General features: G+C 33.1%; 1 protein-coding gene across 1 annotated transcript; it reads right to left on the reverse strand.

The window, feature by feature from the left end:
• Positions 1-2,153: 2,153 nt before the first annotated feature.
• LOC100369779 (uncharacterized) lies at positions 2,154-17,393 on the reverse strand. Its single transcript, XM_006819659.3, has 12 exons — positions 17,344-17,393; positions 14,951-15,131; positions 13,866-13,993; positions 13,457-13,595; positions 10,852-10,952; positions 9,221-9,427; positions 7,562-7,688; positions 6,758-6,948; positions 6,082-6,192; positions 5,488-5,694; positions 4,726-4,845; positions 2,154-2,574 (listed from the first exon to the last, which is right to left on the reverse strand). Exons 2-12 carry the CDS (start codon positions 15,129-15,131, stop codon positions 2,356-2,358), a joined length of 1,731 nt encoding a protein of 576 aa, XP_006819722.1. The 5' UTR covers positions 17,344-17,393; the 3' UTR covers positions 2,154-2,355.
• Between the last annotated feature and the right edge of the window lie 2 nt (positions 17,394-17,395).

Raw genomic sequence — 17,395 nt, forward strand, 5'->3', positions numbered from 1 at the left:
CCACAAACAACACCTTTTTCTTGACTTGTATAAATATTTATTAATTTCACTGTTCAAACTGACACAAGGTTTCTATTGGCCAATGAGAATACTTCATACTGACACAAAGTCTCTATTGGCCAATGAGATTACTTCAAACTGACACAAAGTTTCTATTGGTCAATGAGATTACTTCAAACTGACACAAAGTTTCTATTGGCCAATGAGATTACTTCAAACTGACACAAGGTTTCTATTGGCCAATGAGATTACTTCAAACTGACACAAAGTTTCTATTGGCCAATGAGATTACTTCAAACTGACACAAAGTTTCTATTGGCCAATGAGATTACTTCAAACTGACACAAGGTTTCTATTGGCCAATGAGATTACTTCAAACTGACACAAAGTTTCTATTGGCCAATGAGATTACTTCAAACTGACACGTTTCTATTGGCCAATGAGATTACTTTTGAATACCCGGTACATGTATTTTCAAATAGCATTACTGTGCTCGTTTATTATCTGATTGGATTTAACTGCCCCTGAAATTTATAAATATTTATAAAAATCAAGAAAATGGGTTTCAGGTGTTGATAGCATTAGAAAGAGATACAAATAATGACACAAACAATAAAATTTAATTACATTTAATTCCTTTTATACATATGGAAAATAGAACACCTCAGCTGTGACCTTTGACCTAAATCTATATATCAATAAAATATTTGGCAAAGTAACTTCCGGTATGTCATCGATAAATGAACATTGCTTGAAACATCAAGCTATTTTGAATAGTTACTCAGGACAACGATTACCAAATATTATCTACTATATATCAACACTAATACTTACTGCAGCAGTCTTATAATTATTCATCTGATAAATTATCTACAAGAATTAACCACACAGCCTGGTTTAACAATCACATAAATACTGTAAAACCATTAATTTGTCACGACCAGAAACAGATGTTTGTAGTACACCAGTAAGCCGAATTAATTTTATTCCTTTTTTGAGTGACATTGGCACTGGCAAGAATGATCGCATAATTAGCATAAAATATCACATGACACATGTGCAACCAATAGTGGAAAAAAAAAACACACACTAACATATGTCATTTTTAGCTGAGGTAATTAACCTATTGCACCTAGACATTATCTATTCAGACACAATTATTTTACAACTACCAAAAGCATTATTTAGTATTCCTTAATATTCATTCATATTAGAACAAATATATTATTATATACTAAATATGTGATTGTATAGCGGTCACGAAATAATAGAAAGAGGTTCAGATTTCTGTAAGACTGGATATGCTTAAAAGAATACTGCCTGCATTAAATATACACTAAGCATGCATAAATTCATACAGTCTTACAAGTAAAATTGTACTTCCAATCCACTCACACTTTCCCTCTATGATTTAAAGTTGACATATTAAAGGGCCACTTCCAGTTAAGCCTAATCTCAAATTTACTTCCTGGATTAAACTTACAATGAATAACAAAAGATAGGTTAACTTTGTGAACAACATAAACAGTAGGGTTCCATGATTCTTTGGTACAATCCCTGGGCTTGGAAGTTTCCCCTTTAAAATAACAAAAAGAACTCATGGAAAAGCAGGAACAAAGCAGAAAGTAGTAATAAATAAGTGCGAAAAAACGGTAATCAGTCATTTCAAGATTCATGCAAAAGACTATGCTTGGGAAAGTCAGTACTGCTCAAATTAAGTGCAGCACATTTATAATAACATGTTTTATTCTGAATATCATTTTGTTTAATAATGCATGTGCTTATGTAAATAGCAGAGGTGTGTCAATAGCTAAATATGTCATATTTCAATAATCCAAACTATAATACCGGTAAATGCAATTTTCAGGATACATGTACATGCACTTTCATTGGAGATCCACTTTCAATAGAGAAAATATGGTACCGTAGTGAATTACAGTCAATATCAATTGCGGTCTGTATAAACTCATTAAAAACAGTGCTGTACATTACACATCAATGAAAATGCTGCTTATGTGAAATTCAACCTGAAAGAATTACTATTTTACTATATATACCAGTAATCATAGCAAATTATCAGTGTTTTACATGCAATTCACACTAGTTTTGCTGATGGAAAATTATTTGAAACCTCAACGCTAGAGGAAACTTGGTTGTGTAAACACTTACAAATACTTTATTTTCGTTGATGGTTAACGATGTTTTCATGTCACAAGCAACATGTGAACAATGGCATCACGTCAACAAGGGCATAATTTGAAATTTTATCGTAAAAAATAAGAAGCCTAAGTTCATTGTTGAAGGGACAAATCTAAAGATGAACTATGCACTGCAAAACAATCTGTTCATGTCCATTTACTCGGTTTGCCATTCTTTAAAGAAATCATTTCCTTTGTCATCCACCACTATGAATGCTGGGAAATCCTCCACTTCAACTTTCCATATGGCTTCCATTCCTAGTTCAGGATATTCCAGAACTTCTACCTTTTTGATGCAATTCTTGGCCAGGACAGCGGCTGGACCACCAATGGATCCCAGATAGAAACCTCCATGCTTCTTACAAGCTTTGGTGACCTGTAAAAAGTGAGTTGTGTATTATGAAAAGTGAGTTGTGTATTATGAAAAGTGAGTACTACATGTAGTATCTATATATGTAATATCAAAGCAATTAAACTATTGGTTTTTAACAAGAAGATGAAAATATCACTTTTTACCAAAAATTACAAAAATATTCACCAAAATTAGAGAATTGAAGATATCATCACAAAATGAACAAATCTGAGAGAGGTCCATATGTAGTACCTATATGTGTAATATCAAAGCAATCGGACTTGCGGTTTTTAACAAGAAGTCGAAAATATCACTTTTTACCAAAAATGACAAAAATATTCACCAAAATTAGAGAATTAAAGATATCATTACAAAATGAACAAATCTGAGAGAGGTCCACATGTAGTACCTATATATGTAGTATCAAAGCAATCGGACTTGCGGTTTTTAACAAGAAGTCGAAAATATCACTTTTTACCAAAAATGACAAAAATATTCACCAAAATTAGAGAATTGAAGATATCATTACAAAAGGAACAAATCTGAGAGAGGTCCACATGTAGTACCTATATACGTAATATCAAAGCAATTGCACTTGCGGTTTTTAACAAGAAGTCGAAAATATCACTTTTTACCAAAAATGACAAAAATATTCACCAAAATTAGAGAATTGAAGATATCATTACAAAAGGAACAAATCTGAGAGAGGTCCACATGTAGTACCTATATACGTAATATCAAAGCAATTGCACTTGCGGTTTTTAACAAGAAGTCAAAAATATCACTTTTTACCAAAAATGACAAAAATATTCACCAAAATTAGAGAATTGAAGATATCAACATGAAATGAACAAACCTAAGAGAGGTCTACCCAAGGTACATATACACCAAGTATCAAAGCATTCAGGCTTGTAGTTTTCAAGAAGAAGTCGAAAAAGAAAAACATTGACACGGACGACGACGGACAATCACTCATATGATAAGCTCCGCTCCACAAAGTCGACAGCGGAGCTAAAAAGTGAGTTGTGTAATATGAAAAGTGAGTTGTGTATTATGACAAGTGAGTTGTGTAATATGAAAAGTGAGTTGTGTAATATGAAAAGTGAGTTGTGTAATATGAAAACTGAGTTGTGTAATATGAAAAGTGAGTTGTGTTATATAAAAAGTGAGTTGTGTAATATGAAAATTGAGTTGTGTATTATGAAAATTGAGTTGTGTATTATGAAAAGTGAGTTGTGTAATATGAAAAGTGAGTTGTGTAATATGAAAAGTGAGTTGTGTTATATGAAAAGTGAGTTGTGTATTATGAAAAGTGAGTTGTGTTATATGAAAAGTGAGTTGTGTAATATGAAAATTGAGTTGTGTATTATGAAAATTGAGTTGTGTATTATGAAAAGTGAGTTGTGTATTATGAAAAGTGAGTTGTGTAATATGAAAACTGAGTTGTGTAATATGAAAAGTGAGTTGTGTTATATGAAAAGTGAGTTGTGTATTATGAAAAGTGAGTTGTGTACCGGTATTATGAAAAGTGAGTTGTGTAATATGAAAAGTGAGTTGTGTATTATGAAAAGTGAGTTGTGTAATATGAAAAGTGAGTTGTGTATTATGAAAAGTGAGTTGTGTATTATGAAAAGTGAGTTGTGTATTATGAAAAGTGAGTTGTGTATTATAAAAAGTGAGTTGTGTATTATAAAAAGTGAGTTGTGTATTATGAAAATTGAATTGTAAATATATTAACCCTTTGAGTGCCAGATTATTTTCCCGTCAAAAATTTACTGCAAATATTTTCACATTTTGTACAACTGCCACAAAATTTTATCATCACTTTGGACTATACAGACAAGTTCACATTAATTTTTTGATCAAAAATGTTGTCAATTTCATGTGGGGAAAAGCAGACTATACAAAATCATTATTATTTTATGTAGATGGTGCCAAAAGTTGATAATGGCATTGAAATTGTTTAAATTTAAGCATTTCATTTGCAAATCACTCTTGAAACAAGCTGGAAACACAATCTTCCACTCCCTCAAATTTCAAATGCCCCACTATACCATATATCATATATGCATGTATGGATACCATATATGTAAGTGTTGATTCCATATATGGAAGTGATGATACCATATATGGAGGTAATAATACCATATATAGAATTACAAATTACAGACTGACCTGTTTACTTCTATTGCCTTTAGCTAACATCACCATAGAGCCTCCCTCTGACTGAAACTGATCGACATAGGAATCCATTCTTCCTGCCGTGGTTGGTCCAAATGAACCTGACGCATAGCCCTAACAAAAATAAGTTTATACAAATTAGCTAATTCTCATGCATATGCAGTTACTAATCAAGAGTTTTATTTAACTGTTTCTTTTAATTAAACCGAGACACACCTCAGAGAGATACAGTTACAAGGCTTGTGTTGATTTACTAAAAATAAAACTGATATAACCATAGTCATGCTATAGATTACCGGTACATGAAATAAATGTAGACTGAATTAAGACAATATCAACAGATGCTACACCTCTTTTTAATCAAACTGCACTACAATGCTTTGGTTTTAAAGTGATTTGTTGTGAATCATAATGAAGTTAATGTCCTAAAGATAGATAATATGTATTTGTCAGTTGCATTGTTTTGTACTTTGTTTTGTGGATTATTTTTTCAATTGTCGGTCATTTTTTTTGTGTATAATCAAGTGATATCATGAATAATCATGAGGTGATTATGATGCAATTCAAATTTAATGATTGTGTGAAACATCCATAAGGTGATTACAAGATAATCGAAATCAAATCATCTCATGAATATTCATCAAATGATTATAACATGATCAAAGTAAAATCTCATGAAAATGTTCAAGATAATCTCATGAATATTAATGAGGTGATTATAATGAATTCTTTACAATCCAACAGAGAATAGCTTACTTCTGGTGTTTTAGCTGGACCTGCATAGTACACGGGATGGTCTTTGATGTACTGTGGCAGTCCTTGGCCACTTTCTATTCTCTCTAATAACTTAGCATGTGCAATATCTCTAGCTACTACCAATGTCCCAGTCAAGCTAAGTCGGGTCTTTATTGGGTACTTTGTCAACAAACTACGGACTTCATTCATTGGTTTGTTTATGTCAACCTGCAATAAACACAATATTCTATTGTATTTCATACTATAATGTGAATAAAACCACCCAAAAAAGTTATTGGTCAGTATACACAATTAGTTCACCAATTTTATTCTGGTTTCTGCCAAAATATTGTGAAAATGCAAGAAAAATGGTTAAAAACTCACCGCATCACATTTGTATGGAACAAGGAACATTTTTTATAGCCTAATGATAATGCTATTTTCTGAGATATTTTTATGACTTTCAGGACGCACACTTTTGTAGCATTTGACCATTGAGATCAGGAATTTTGAGATCAGGAGTTGTGAGACCCTTGAATTATTAAATGATGAATATTTCAGCTACAAGATTGAATAGTTTATATTTGATTTCCATTTATAATAATAATTTCTTACTTTGATAACCTCACCACCAAGATCACTTTCCGTCACCTCTGGCAAATACTGGCCGGGATTAGTCTCAAGCTTTTCCAAGAATACGCCTTCTTCTGTAATCTTGGCTACTGCCTGGAAAAATAAAACAGCCTATTAGGTCAAAAGGCCTTGACCATACCTCTCAACCCCTTCCCCCCACAGTTACCAAACTGCAAAGGTGATTGCATATAAACATCTTGATTTTGAAGAATTGTAATTCGGACAATTTCTAGAATTATTATAACTTTTATTAAATTAAACTTTTGAAGATGTAGCTTTTGCATGAAGTGTACGGTGATGATGTTCTAACTTGTCAGGCAAGAGTCTCCATGCCTGGGCATTCTGGGCAACTAAGATAATGACATCCAGACTGGTCTGAATTAGTTCAAACTGGTTTTAACCAAATTGTCTTTCAGCAAAATAAGATACAATGTACACCAATTCCTATACGGCATGATACTCCATGCCTGGACATTCTGGTAACTATAGAAATGACATCCAGACTGATCTGAACTAGTTTAAACTGGTTTTAACCAAATTGTCAATCAACAAAACAAAATACATGTACACCAATTCCTACAAGCCGTGATGTCTATGGCTGGAAATTCTGGTAACTATGGAGATGACATCAAGACTGTTTTAACTGGTTTCAACCTACCTGTCTATCAGCAGAACATGATACACCAATTCCCACAGGACATGACGCACCGTGCCTTGGCATTCTGATTACCCTAACATCATGGCAGAAATATTTTCCACCAAACTGAGCTCCGATTCCAGTACTCCTGCTTATTTTATGGATTGCTTCCTCCATCTCCACATCTCGGAATGCTCTTCCAAACTCATTGCCTACAAAATAAGATGCATATGAACACCATCACAGACAGATAAGGGTACACAGGACTATTTAAACATATCAAGGCCAAAATATGTGCGGGCGGCTTTTCATTTTTACATTGAAACTTTTAAAAAATTTGTGATTTTTCATTAAAACTAAATTTTCCTTTAATTTGTTCTAAACTTTGAGAATAATCCTAAAAAGAAGCGATGCTTTTTTTTCCCCTGGCTTAACAAAGAAGTCTATAGAAGAAATGGTTAGGGATTGTATGAGCTATACAGTAAGTTAGTTAATGTCAACACGACTTAAACCGATGCACACAACATACTAAACACAACTTATGCCGCAGGTTGGTTTTCCAATGTCTTTGTGTATTTGTAGAGTATTTTTGCCTGTCCAATAACCTAGTTCACTCATTTGTCTTTCTATTCCAAATTCCAAAATATGATATTGCAACACACAAAAAATACAAATGAACATTTTCATGTGATTTATGACCATCTTTCTCTAAATTATCTACCTGGGGAAAACAACTTTTTGTGAAAATGGTAATATCTTCATTTATCAAACATATAAAAACCACTTTACCTAAATAAACATTCAAACGACATAGACTTCACTTACCGGTCTTTGGTAGATTATCTAGATATCTTGCTGATGCCATTTTCACCGTTTTTAGATTGAGTTCAGCCGATAGTCCGCCAATTACGATGGCTAAATGGTAGGGTGGACACGCTGCCGTACCCAATGTCTGCAATAATCAATACATTGACATGATGAGAAGAAAATCTGACGATATCTAATATTATTACAGTTCAAAATCTAAAATAAGTTGTAGTCTGTTTTAAGAAAAAAAATAAGCCCTATAAGCACTATACACAATAATGTTGCGAAATTAAGCTTAGATTTTCATTTCCTGAGGTTCTTTTTAATGTACTTATTTAATTATTTCGATAACAGAATCACTCATGGCAGCATTCATAAATAAATTTTGAAATTTACAGTAGTTCATATATATATGACTTAGCTAAATGTAATTTAGATATTCAATATATATATTTCTCAGCAATATTTTCTTTCATATGAAACCTTAACAAAGTATCTGGTACATCTGTATATAGGAATGCATGTACCGGTAATTAATATTCAATATTCATATTATTAAAAGCAAACACATTTATGTAAAATGCCTGCTAAAGATACAATATGGATGAGAAAATGTAATTTTTAGTATTGTTCACACTACATATTGATAAATACGCTGGACTACGATTTATCATGAATTGGAAACGTTGTTCTTGTAGCTGACATCCGAATATTCATTTGTCGAAACAATGGAATTCTCTAATACATGTACATATGTACAAGTTATTTTGGTACATACAATAATCACTGCACATGTGTATCAGTGATTTTGATTTGTTATCTAATGAACACGGTTGTGCGGCCGACAAACGCAACAATTTTAGTTTATGATAAATCGTAATCCAATTTGATTGACAGTATGCAGTATTGAATAACAATATTGAAGAAATAACATTTTTACCTATATTGTAGATTTAATGGTATTAATTCACAAATCAGGTTTATTTTAGTGTACTTTAACAGAACAAATCAAATCTTTCAATCTCATTAATAGAGGGCATTTAAAGAAAAACTAACAAACTATCAATAATATTTTTACTTTTTAGATACTGGTACTTGCAAGTTGTGAGAATATTACAATTACTGATAATAAATGTATTATACATGTATTGTGTTGTTACAGTACTCGTAAAAGTTTAACCTTTTCAGCACCAGTTTTCTTTTTTCATCAAAAATTCACAAAATTGTCCCATTTATGGTCTGCACTTTCCTTCAGAAGATTGGGACAACAATAATTGAATTTTTTGAGTAGAAACTAAAAATTTACTCAAATTTTGTCTTTTGGCTCTAATATTAGGGTTTATTTCCAGAAATATTGAAGAATATCGGAAAAAAATGCAGAAAAATTTGGGAGAGAAAGTCTGGTGGTGAAAAGTTTAACACAGTAGAAGGTGAAGCTTACTAAGCAGCTTTACAGGACTACGGTATATTCAATACATGATCTACAGATTGTCACAGACATTCACACGAATCAATATAGAATTCTATATTCAATACATGATCGACAGATTGTCACAGACATTCACACGAATCAATATAGAATTCTATATTCAATACATGATCTACAGATTGTCACAGACATTCACACGAATCAATATAGAATTCTAAATTTAATATCATGCCTCTATTTATATTTACCTTAATTTTCTCATTTACAAACTGTTTTAATTTATCTGGTGTTAGTAATGCCTTCGTCTGTTGAAACAGAAATGTTTTGTTGGCTGATCCACCACCCTTAGCCATGAATAGAAAGTCGTACTGACTGCTGTTGGTAGCATACAAGTCAATCTGTGCTGGTAAATTGGTTCCTGTGTTGACTTCTTTGAACATATCCAATGGCGCCACCTGTCACAGATAACAAGTTTACGTTACTCATAAGAAGCATATAAAATCATTTTAATACACTAATATGTACATACCAGGTCTGAGACTCTGTAATATCAACATTATTCAGGGCTTAAAAGTTGATTAACACAGGTTCACAAATTTTACTGGGTGTGAAGTGAACGCACAGGAGTGTTCATACGAAAACATGCTCTACGGTCCATGTATTAGCATCAGGCAAGATACTCAAACTGCCCTATTATTACAAATAGGTCCATGTAACCCTTTTTTTTTTTTTATTGTTTTTATAAATATAGTTTGTGGCATATTGTTTCAATATTTCAAGGTACAAATTAACAAGCAGTCTCTCGGCTGAGATAGCTCCGCTGTTAGCAATGCACATTTCAATTAAAGAACAGAAGATATCATTAGAAAATGAACAATATGCATAGTATCAATGCAATGGGACTTGCTGTTTTCAACAAGAATCCAAAAATATCATTTTTCACCATAAATGATTGTGGTTTTTAACAAGAAGTCGAAAATATCACTTTTTACTAAAAATGACAAAAATATTCACCAAAATTAGAGAATTAAAGATATCATTAAAAAATGAACAAATCTGAGAGAGGTCTACATGTAGTACCTATATATGTAATATCAAAGCAACTGGACTTGCGTTTTTTAACAAGAAGTCAAAAATATCACTTTTTACCAAAAATGACAAAAATATTCATTAAAATTAGAGAATTGAAGATATCATTACAAAATGAACAAATCTGAGAGAGGTCTACCCAAGGTACATATACACCAAGTATCAAAGCATTCAGGCTCGTAGTTTTCAAGAAGAAGTCTAAAAAGTAAAACATTGACACAGACGACGGACGACAGACGACGGACAATCACTCATATGATAAGCTCCGCTTGACAAAGTCGACAGCGGAGCTAAAAAAAATTAATTATTAATAATTTTCTAATTGAACATCTCATGTTTTACCTTTTTCAACATAGAGTATTAACTCCATAAGCCACATAAAGTAACATCAAATTTATCGCAAAAATGTTGTCTGTCATCCTAATTTTATTTTCACATACGACTTTGTTAAGCAATAAGCAATCTGTTCACAAAGTATCAGCACATTCCAAAAATTTTTATAAAAAAAAAACTATTTATGAAAGCACCCAAATTCCTGGGCTGTTAATGCTTAAAAAAGACAAAGATTAAATAAATTTGTAAAAGAAATATAAAACAGTTTTGAAGGTTCAAGCAAAAGATGCAAAGACCGAGTTTAAGTTTGTAGAACATCACACTATGATGACAATAATTTTTGAACTGCTTTTCTATCACCACATAGTAGTAAATACAGGTGATAAGCCTACTGTCAAAATTTACTACAAACTAAATCTTTTTTCTGACCATGAAGTGATAGTTAGTATAGACGTACCTGTGAATATCTAAGATTTGTTTTAGTATAAGTATCATAGACACCACGGGATAAGTGCTCTTCATCTTTTCCATCAGTCCAGACATTCTGACCACGCTTGCCTGCATAAAAAACGATAATATTACTGTAAACCTATTCAAACAGATGAGGTTTGTACTGCCATTTCGATAATCGCAGAAATTGTATCCCATATTTGGTTTGCAGGACATATTCTTTTTTTAAATGTTTTTGTGACAGGAGAGAGTTTCGGACATTGGAATTGTCCTATACATTAGGTCTGGATCAGACTAACCCAGGGTAAGCGTCAATTCTTTTGGTGTTCAACCTATGTTAGGATTTAAACTCAGACATACCGATTACCAGTCTAATACAACAACCACTACGCTACCAGTGACCTGTTGTAGCACAAGTACTTGAGGTCTGTGGTAATAATGTGTACTAATTGAATGATCTAATATATAATAAATGCAATTGTTCGTTTACTTGCGTTCCTATTGGAGCAAATAGAGCATATAATTGCCCAGACTAAGGGACGACGTCAAAAGATCGATGTCGGATAAAAAACTTAATTCCTTTAGTTTTTTTCCGAACCCCCCTACCCCCCACTGAAACTTAATTGATAAATATTGGTCATGGCGTCAGACTACATTCACTATTAAATACAAATTGTTAATCGGACATCGATCTTTTGACGTCGTTCCTTACAAAGTCTGTTTTAAATCATTGCATAGACGTTGGTTGTCAGGTGGGTGTAAAAAGATTTTACAAATGCACCTCATTTGACGCACAGATTTACACTCGAACTAAACCATTTTTCTATTTTTTTCCCTTTTCGGTTATTTCTGTCCATGATTGGATAGAAAAAAAACGAACTACAAATACTACAAGATTTTTTTGACTTCATTAAAAAATAAAATCGTTTTTGTAGGATGGAAATTTTTTGAGGTTAAAACCCCCCACCCCCAAACTAAAGGAAATAAGTTTTTTATCCGACATCGATCTTTTGACGTCGTCCCTTACAAAGTCTGTTTTAAATCAGTTTAGCCTTTTCTGGTTAATTTCATCAAGCACTGTCATCTCCCTAACGTTTCAAGCTCTGTATTGAAAGCACAGTCATCATTTTTCTATTCTAGTAAATGATTTCTCCTTCTTACGTTACACACAGGGTCACGTATCTGCAACTATTAAACTATATAGGCTTAGCACTGGCAATCCTGATAACAATTCTATATGAATATAAAAAAGCAGCCTCTCGACTGAGATAGCTCCGCTGTTAGCAATGCACATTTTAATTAAAGAACAGAAGATATCATTAGAAAATGAACAATATGCATAGTATCAATGCAATGGGACTTGCTGTTTTCAACAAGAATTCAAAAATATCATTTTTCACCATAAATGATTGTGGTTTTTAACAAGAAGAAAATATCACTTTTTACCAAAAATGACAAAAATATTCACCAAAATTAGAGAATTGACGATATCATTACAAAATGAACAAATTTGAGAGTGGTCCACATGTAGTACCTATATACGTAATATCAAAGCAATTGAACTTGTGGTTTTTAACAAGAAGTCGAAAATATCACTTTTTACCAAAAATTACAAAAATATTCACCAAAATTAGAGAATTAAAGATATCATTACAAAATGAACAAATCTGAGAAAGGTCCACATGTAGTACCTATATATGTAATATCAAAGCAATTGGACTTGTGGTTTTTAACAAGAAGTCGAAAATATCACTTTTTACCAAAAATTACAAAAATATTCACCAAAATTAGAGAATTAAAGATATCATTACAAAATGAACAAATCTGAGAGAGGTCCACATGTAGTACCTATATATGTTATATCAAAGCAATTGGACTTGCGGTTTTTAACAAGAGGTCGAAAATATCACTTTTTACCAAAAATGACAAAAATATTCACCAAAGTTAGAGAATTGAAGATATGATCATGAAATGAACAAATCTGAGAGAGGTCTACCCAAGGTACATATACACCAAGTATCAAAGCATTCAGGCTTGTAGTTTTCAAGAAGAAGTCGAAAAAGTAAAACATTGACACGGACAACTACGGACAATCGCTCATATGATAAGCTCCGCTCGACAAAGTCGACAGCGGAGCTAAAAAGATAAACAAAAAATTGCTGAAAGATGCAAAAGACTGCAAGAAAACAATCCAAATAAATACAGTCAAACTTGTGTATAATACCAACGAAGGGACTTCATAAACATTGTCTTTATACACAGGTGTTCTTTATATGCAGTACAGATTACCTTTTTTTATGGACTGCTAACTCGTACATTTGAAATTATTATTTGCCCAGAAAATAATGAGATGGTACTGTTGCAACAACACACAATAATTTGAGTTCATCAAAATCAAATAAGTTTGACTTGAAGCAATTAAAAACAGTTTTATAAACAAAATGCTAATTATGATTTCAGTCTCCAAACAACAAAATTGAGGAAAAAATTAGTGACATAAGACAAGTGGCGTATACCTTGGGACTGCCTGAAAGTGGTCACTATAGGCAGGTGGTCTTTATATAGAGGTGTTCACTAACACAGGTTTGACTGTTTTGAAGACATGAGCTTACCGATAATTATAGCTGTACCAGTATCCTGACATCCTGGTAACACCATACCAGCTGCTATGTTAGCATTTTTTAGTAATTCTAATGCTACAAATCTATCATTAGAAGAAGATTCCGGGTCATCTAGAATATGGCGTAATTGCTGAAAAATAAAGAATGATAAATAAATCTGTGAATATTGCCATCATAAAATAGACCTATGAACAGCATTTTTTTGAAGAAGTTTTGGTAGTCGCCAAAGCCCACAAGTAGTTAAAAGTAATACAAAATAAGATGTGCCCGGTATGTAATAATAATGAAAACAAGTACAAAATAATAAAAATATATAGAAAAAAGTAAATTAAATTAATTTCATGCCATACAATATATCAGATTTTATTCAGAATGATATAGTATTGATTGTGATCTATACCTTGAGATGTGATGGTCTCAGGAGATGAGCTATATTAGTCATGGCTTGTGCTGATAGTAATGTCAAAGCCTCAGGTTCAATTTTAAGTATCTTTCTGCCACCAACTTCAATTGTAGACACATAATCGCCTTAGAGAAATAACAAATTTAATAATTTTGAAATTTGCTGATAAATAAAACATCTGAAATTAATGAAATCTGTCTGGTCCTACATATCCTAATCCATATTACTGTAAAATGACTAATTTTCACTGGGTTTAAATTTCGCTGATTTACCATTTCAGGCATATTCAGTGGGTTCACGGTTTTACCATTTAGATAATGTGTTCTATGCTCAAATTTACATATTCACTGGGTTTTAATTTAGCGCATTTTCCAGTCAGCGAAATAAGCAAAATTAAAACCCAGTAAATAATTAACCCTTTTACAGTACTTGTACTGTAAAATATGTATAAGAAGCCGAAACTTCTATTAAAATGGTACAATACATCAGAGGGGATGCGGCTTCAATTAGAGCATCTACACATATGAGAAATTGTGAATTTTTGGGTCTCAATTGTTCAAAAAGAATGGGTGTGGCTTCTATTAGGGATGCGGCTTTTAATACAGATTTTACGGTATGTGCAGACTGGGTAATTGCCAGTCATATGAAAAAATTGTTTTTGTTTCCCGCTAGGATTCATGGTAAAACATAACAAAGGGTGCTATGTAATATACTGAATAACTGCCAAATAGCAAACAGAACAACTATATAGGACTGTACAATAAAAATGAAATCTCTGAATCCAGTTGAATCTGGATGTAGTGTGCTGGTCTTATCAGGCAATGTCGCTTGCCTGTCATCTCTAAGAACTACTGTAAAAGGGTTAATTATTCATCGGGTTTTAATTTTGCTTATTTTGCTGACTGGAAAATGCGCTAAATTAAAACCCAGTGAATATGTAAAATTTAGCAAGGATCACATTATCTAAATGATAAAACTGTGAATTTAAAACCCACTGAATATGCCTGAAATGGTAAATCAGTGAAATTAAAACCCAGAGGAAATTAGTCATTTTACAGTATATTTTATTCAAAATTGTTTACCAGTGAGTTTGGTGAATTGAATGTCAAGCGGCCTCTCTGGAGCAAACAAATCCTGGTAATGAAAAGGCTTGATGGATGCAGCAGCCGCTGATGCTTTACATCTGGATAAACTCTTCAGCAATGGTTGTTGCCATAGCAACAAACCTTTACGAACACAGGATGATCCTGGTCTCACGAACATCTGAAAATAGGGAAAGTGATTTTATCCAGAAACGTAGTACTGTTCTCGCACAAGCTGAACTTCAGTGAATTGTTGAATTCTTTCTGGATATTATTGAGAAACACAACGCAATTAAATATCCTGTATTTTGTGTGGATAATGTGCAAAACACTTAAGTTATTACTGAGAAAGTATTTTTCGACAATTTTACAGCAATTCCAGGCACTGATTTGACGATGAAGTAGTGGTAGATGTTGATAACTTACTACAATAAGTTACACACTTTGTTTTCAAATTTACATAAGTTGTAACTAGAAATATAAACATCGGCTGCAAATCAGAGGAATGATTGACAGATATTGCCGACAATGTTTTGTATTTTTGCTACAAAGTTAGGTACACCTAGACTTTGAGGCGCGTCTGTCTTTCATTCACTTTTGGTCGGTCATCGTGTTGATTTTGTGTCTACAAATCGACAAGCACCATGATGGAGTAGCAAGGAGTCAACAAACCAGTTGAAGTGAGAACAAGAGTTGTCGATTTGTATTTTCGTGGACTATCATTTGCTGAGATCGGAGATTGAAATGGTGTTTCAAAGTAGACAGCTTATAATATCGTCAAACGGTTTGTTATCACCGAGAGTATCCTGCCAGGAAAGCGTAAGAGCGACCAATCCGCGACTAAAAAACTAACTGACAACGTTATAGACTATGACGAATATTATAAAACATTGCGGCCGCGCATTTACGAACGGGAAATTCGACAAAAACTACTTGAAGACTGTATGTACGGCGGCAACCCTCCCCGGACGTGTGATCGTGTGTTGCTAGTGATAACCTTTTTAAAGCGATTATTTTTGATGGCACATCAACCTTTTGGTTCTCATCGTCGAGAACCAATAATCGAATAACACCCATTCTACTTATGTATTCAATTTCATTATTGATATACTGGATAACGTCTTTATAGGACATTTGTTGCAGGCAGCTTTCAGTATATACATCGGCCTGATACGGATATTTCCATAGTAGGAATAATGCACTTTGATCAATAATTCTGTCATGATCAGTCGGTCAGCTGGTTCTGTAAAATAACTCTACGGGTAACTAACGTTCTTTACAGTGCCACCACTTTATGCGCCCCTCTCACTGAAATAACATGTGACGCAAATTGAAGCATGAAACTAAGGGAGCCTCGATCGTTTATTGGAGGAAAAATTCAAAACTTATGTACCGCCACTTTTATGGGCGGAGCTTTCTTCCGGTGAGCTTCAATTTGCAGACATGCTGTCTGCATTATTTGTAACAACTTCTGTAAATGTGAAAACAAAGTGTGTAAGGGACGACATCAAAAGATCGATGTCGGATAAAAAACTTATTTGCTTTAGTTTGGGGGTGGGAGGTTTTGACCTCAAAAAGTTTCTATCCTACAAAAACGATTTTATTTTTTAATGAAGTCAAAAAAATCTTGCAGTATTTGTAATTCGTTTTTTTTTTTCTCTATCCAGTCATGGACAAAAATAACAGAAAATGGAAAAAAAAAACATTCAAGACAAGAAAATAGTTTGGTCCGAGTGTAAAGTCTGTTTACACCCACCCGACAACCAACTGCTATGCCATACTACTGTCGGATTATCAATTTGTATTTAATGGTGAATGTAGTCTGACGCCATGGTCAATATTTATCAATTAAGTTTCAGTGGGGGGTAGGGGGGTTTGGGAAAAAACTAAAGGAATTAAGTTTTTTATCCTACATTGAACTTTTGATGTTGTCCCTAACCTATTGTAGTAAGTTATCAACATCTAGCACTACTTCAGCGTCAAATCAGCGCCTGGAATTGCTGTAAAAAAGTTTTTTTGCTATACATGGTATTTCAGTTATTACATAATCGAGACAAAATATACACACATTTTCATAAATGGGGTCAGTGACCAGCCTTATATTATTTTAGAGCCTGTTAATAATAAAAACAATGTTCCTATGAGACACCAACGGTACTGTGGAAGTATATGGATCAAATTTACAAGTTACTACAATAATTTCACTTTCTACGAATAACCGGTTTATTGTGACTTATTAATGCGGACATTCTTCGTGACCGAGCACCGGTATATGGCTAAATTTTGAAAATAACCACGTCGACGGAAAGCAGGGCAAACTATTGGTCGCGTAGGTGTATTGAAATCGATGTAAATAACTCAAAATTGAGATTATGAAACAAAAATAAACTCACTTTTGCAGACGTGAAGCAGAAGATTGTCAATATGGCGATAAACCGGAAGTTG

Source organism: Saccoglossus kowalevskii, chromosome 15 (genome assembly GCF_978046115.1).
Source record: "Saccoglossus kowalevskii chromosome 15, keSacKowa6.1, whole genome shotgun sequence".
NCBI classification, from domain to species: Eukaryota; Metazoa; Hemichordata; class Enteropneusta; family Harrimaniidae; genus Saccoglossus; species Saccoglossus kowalevskii.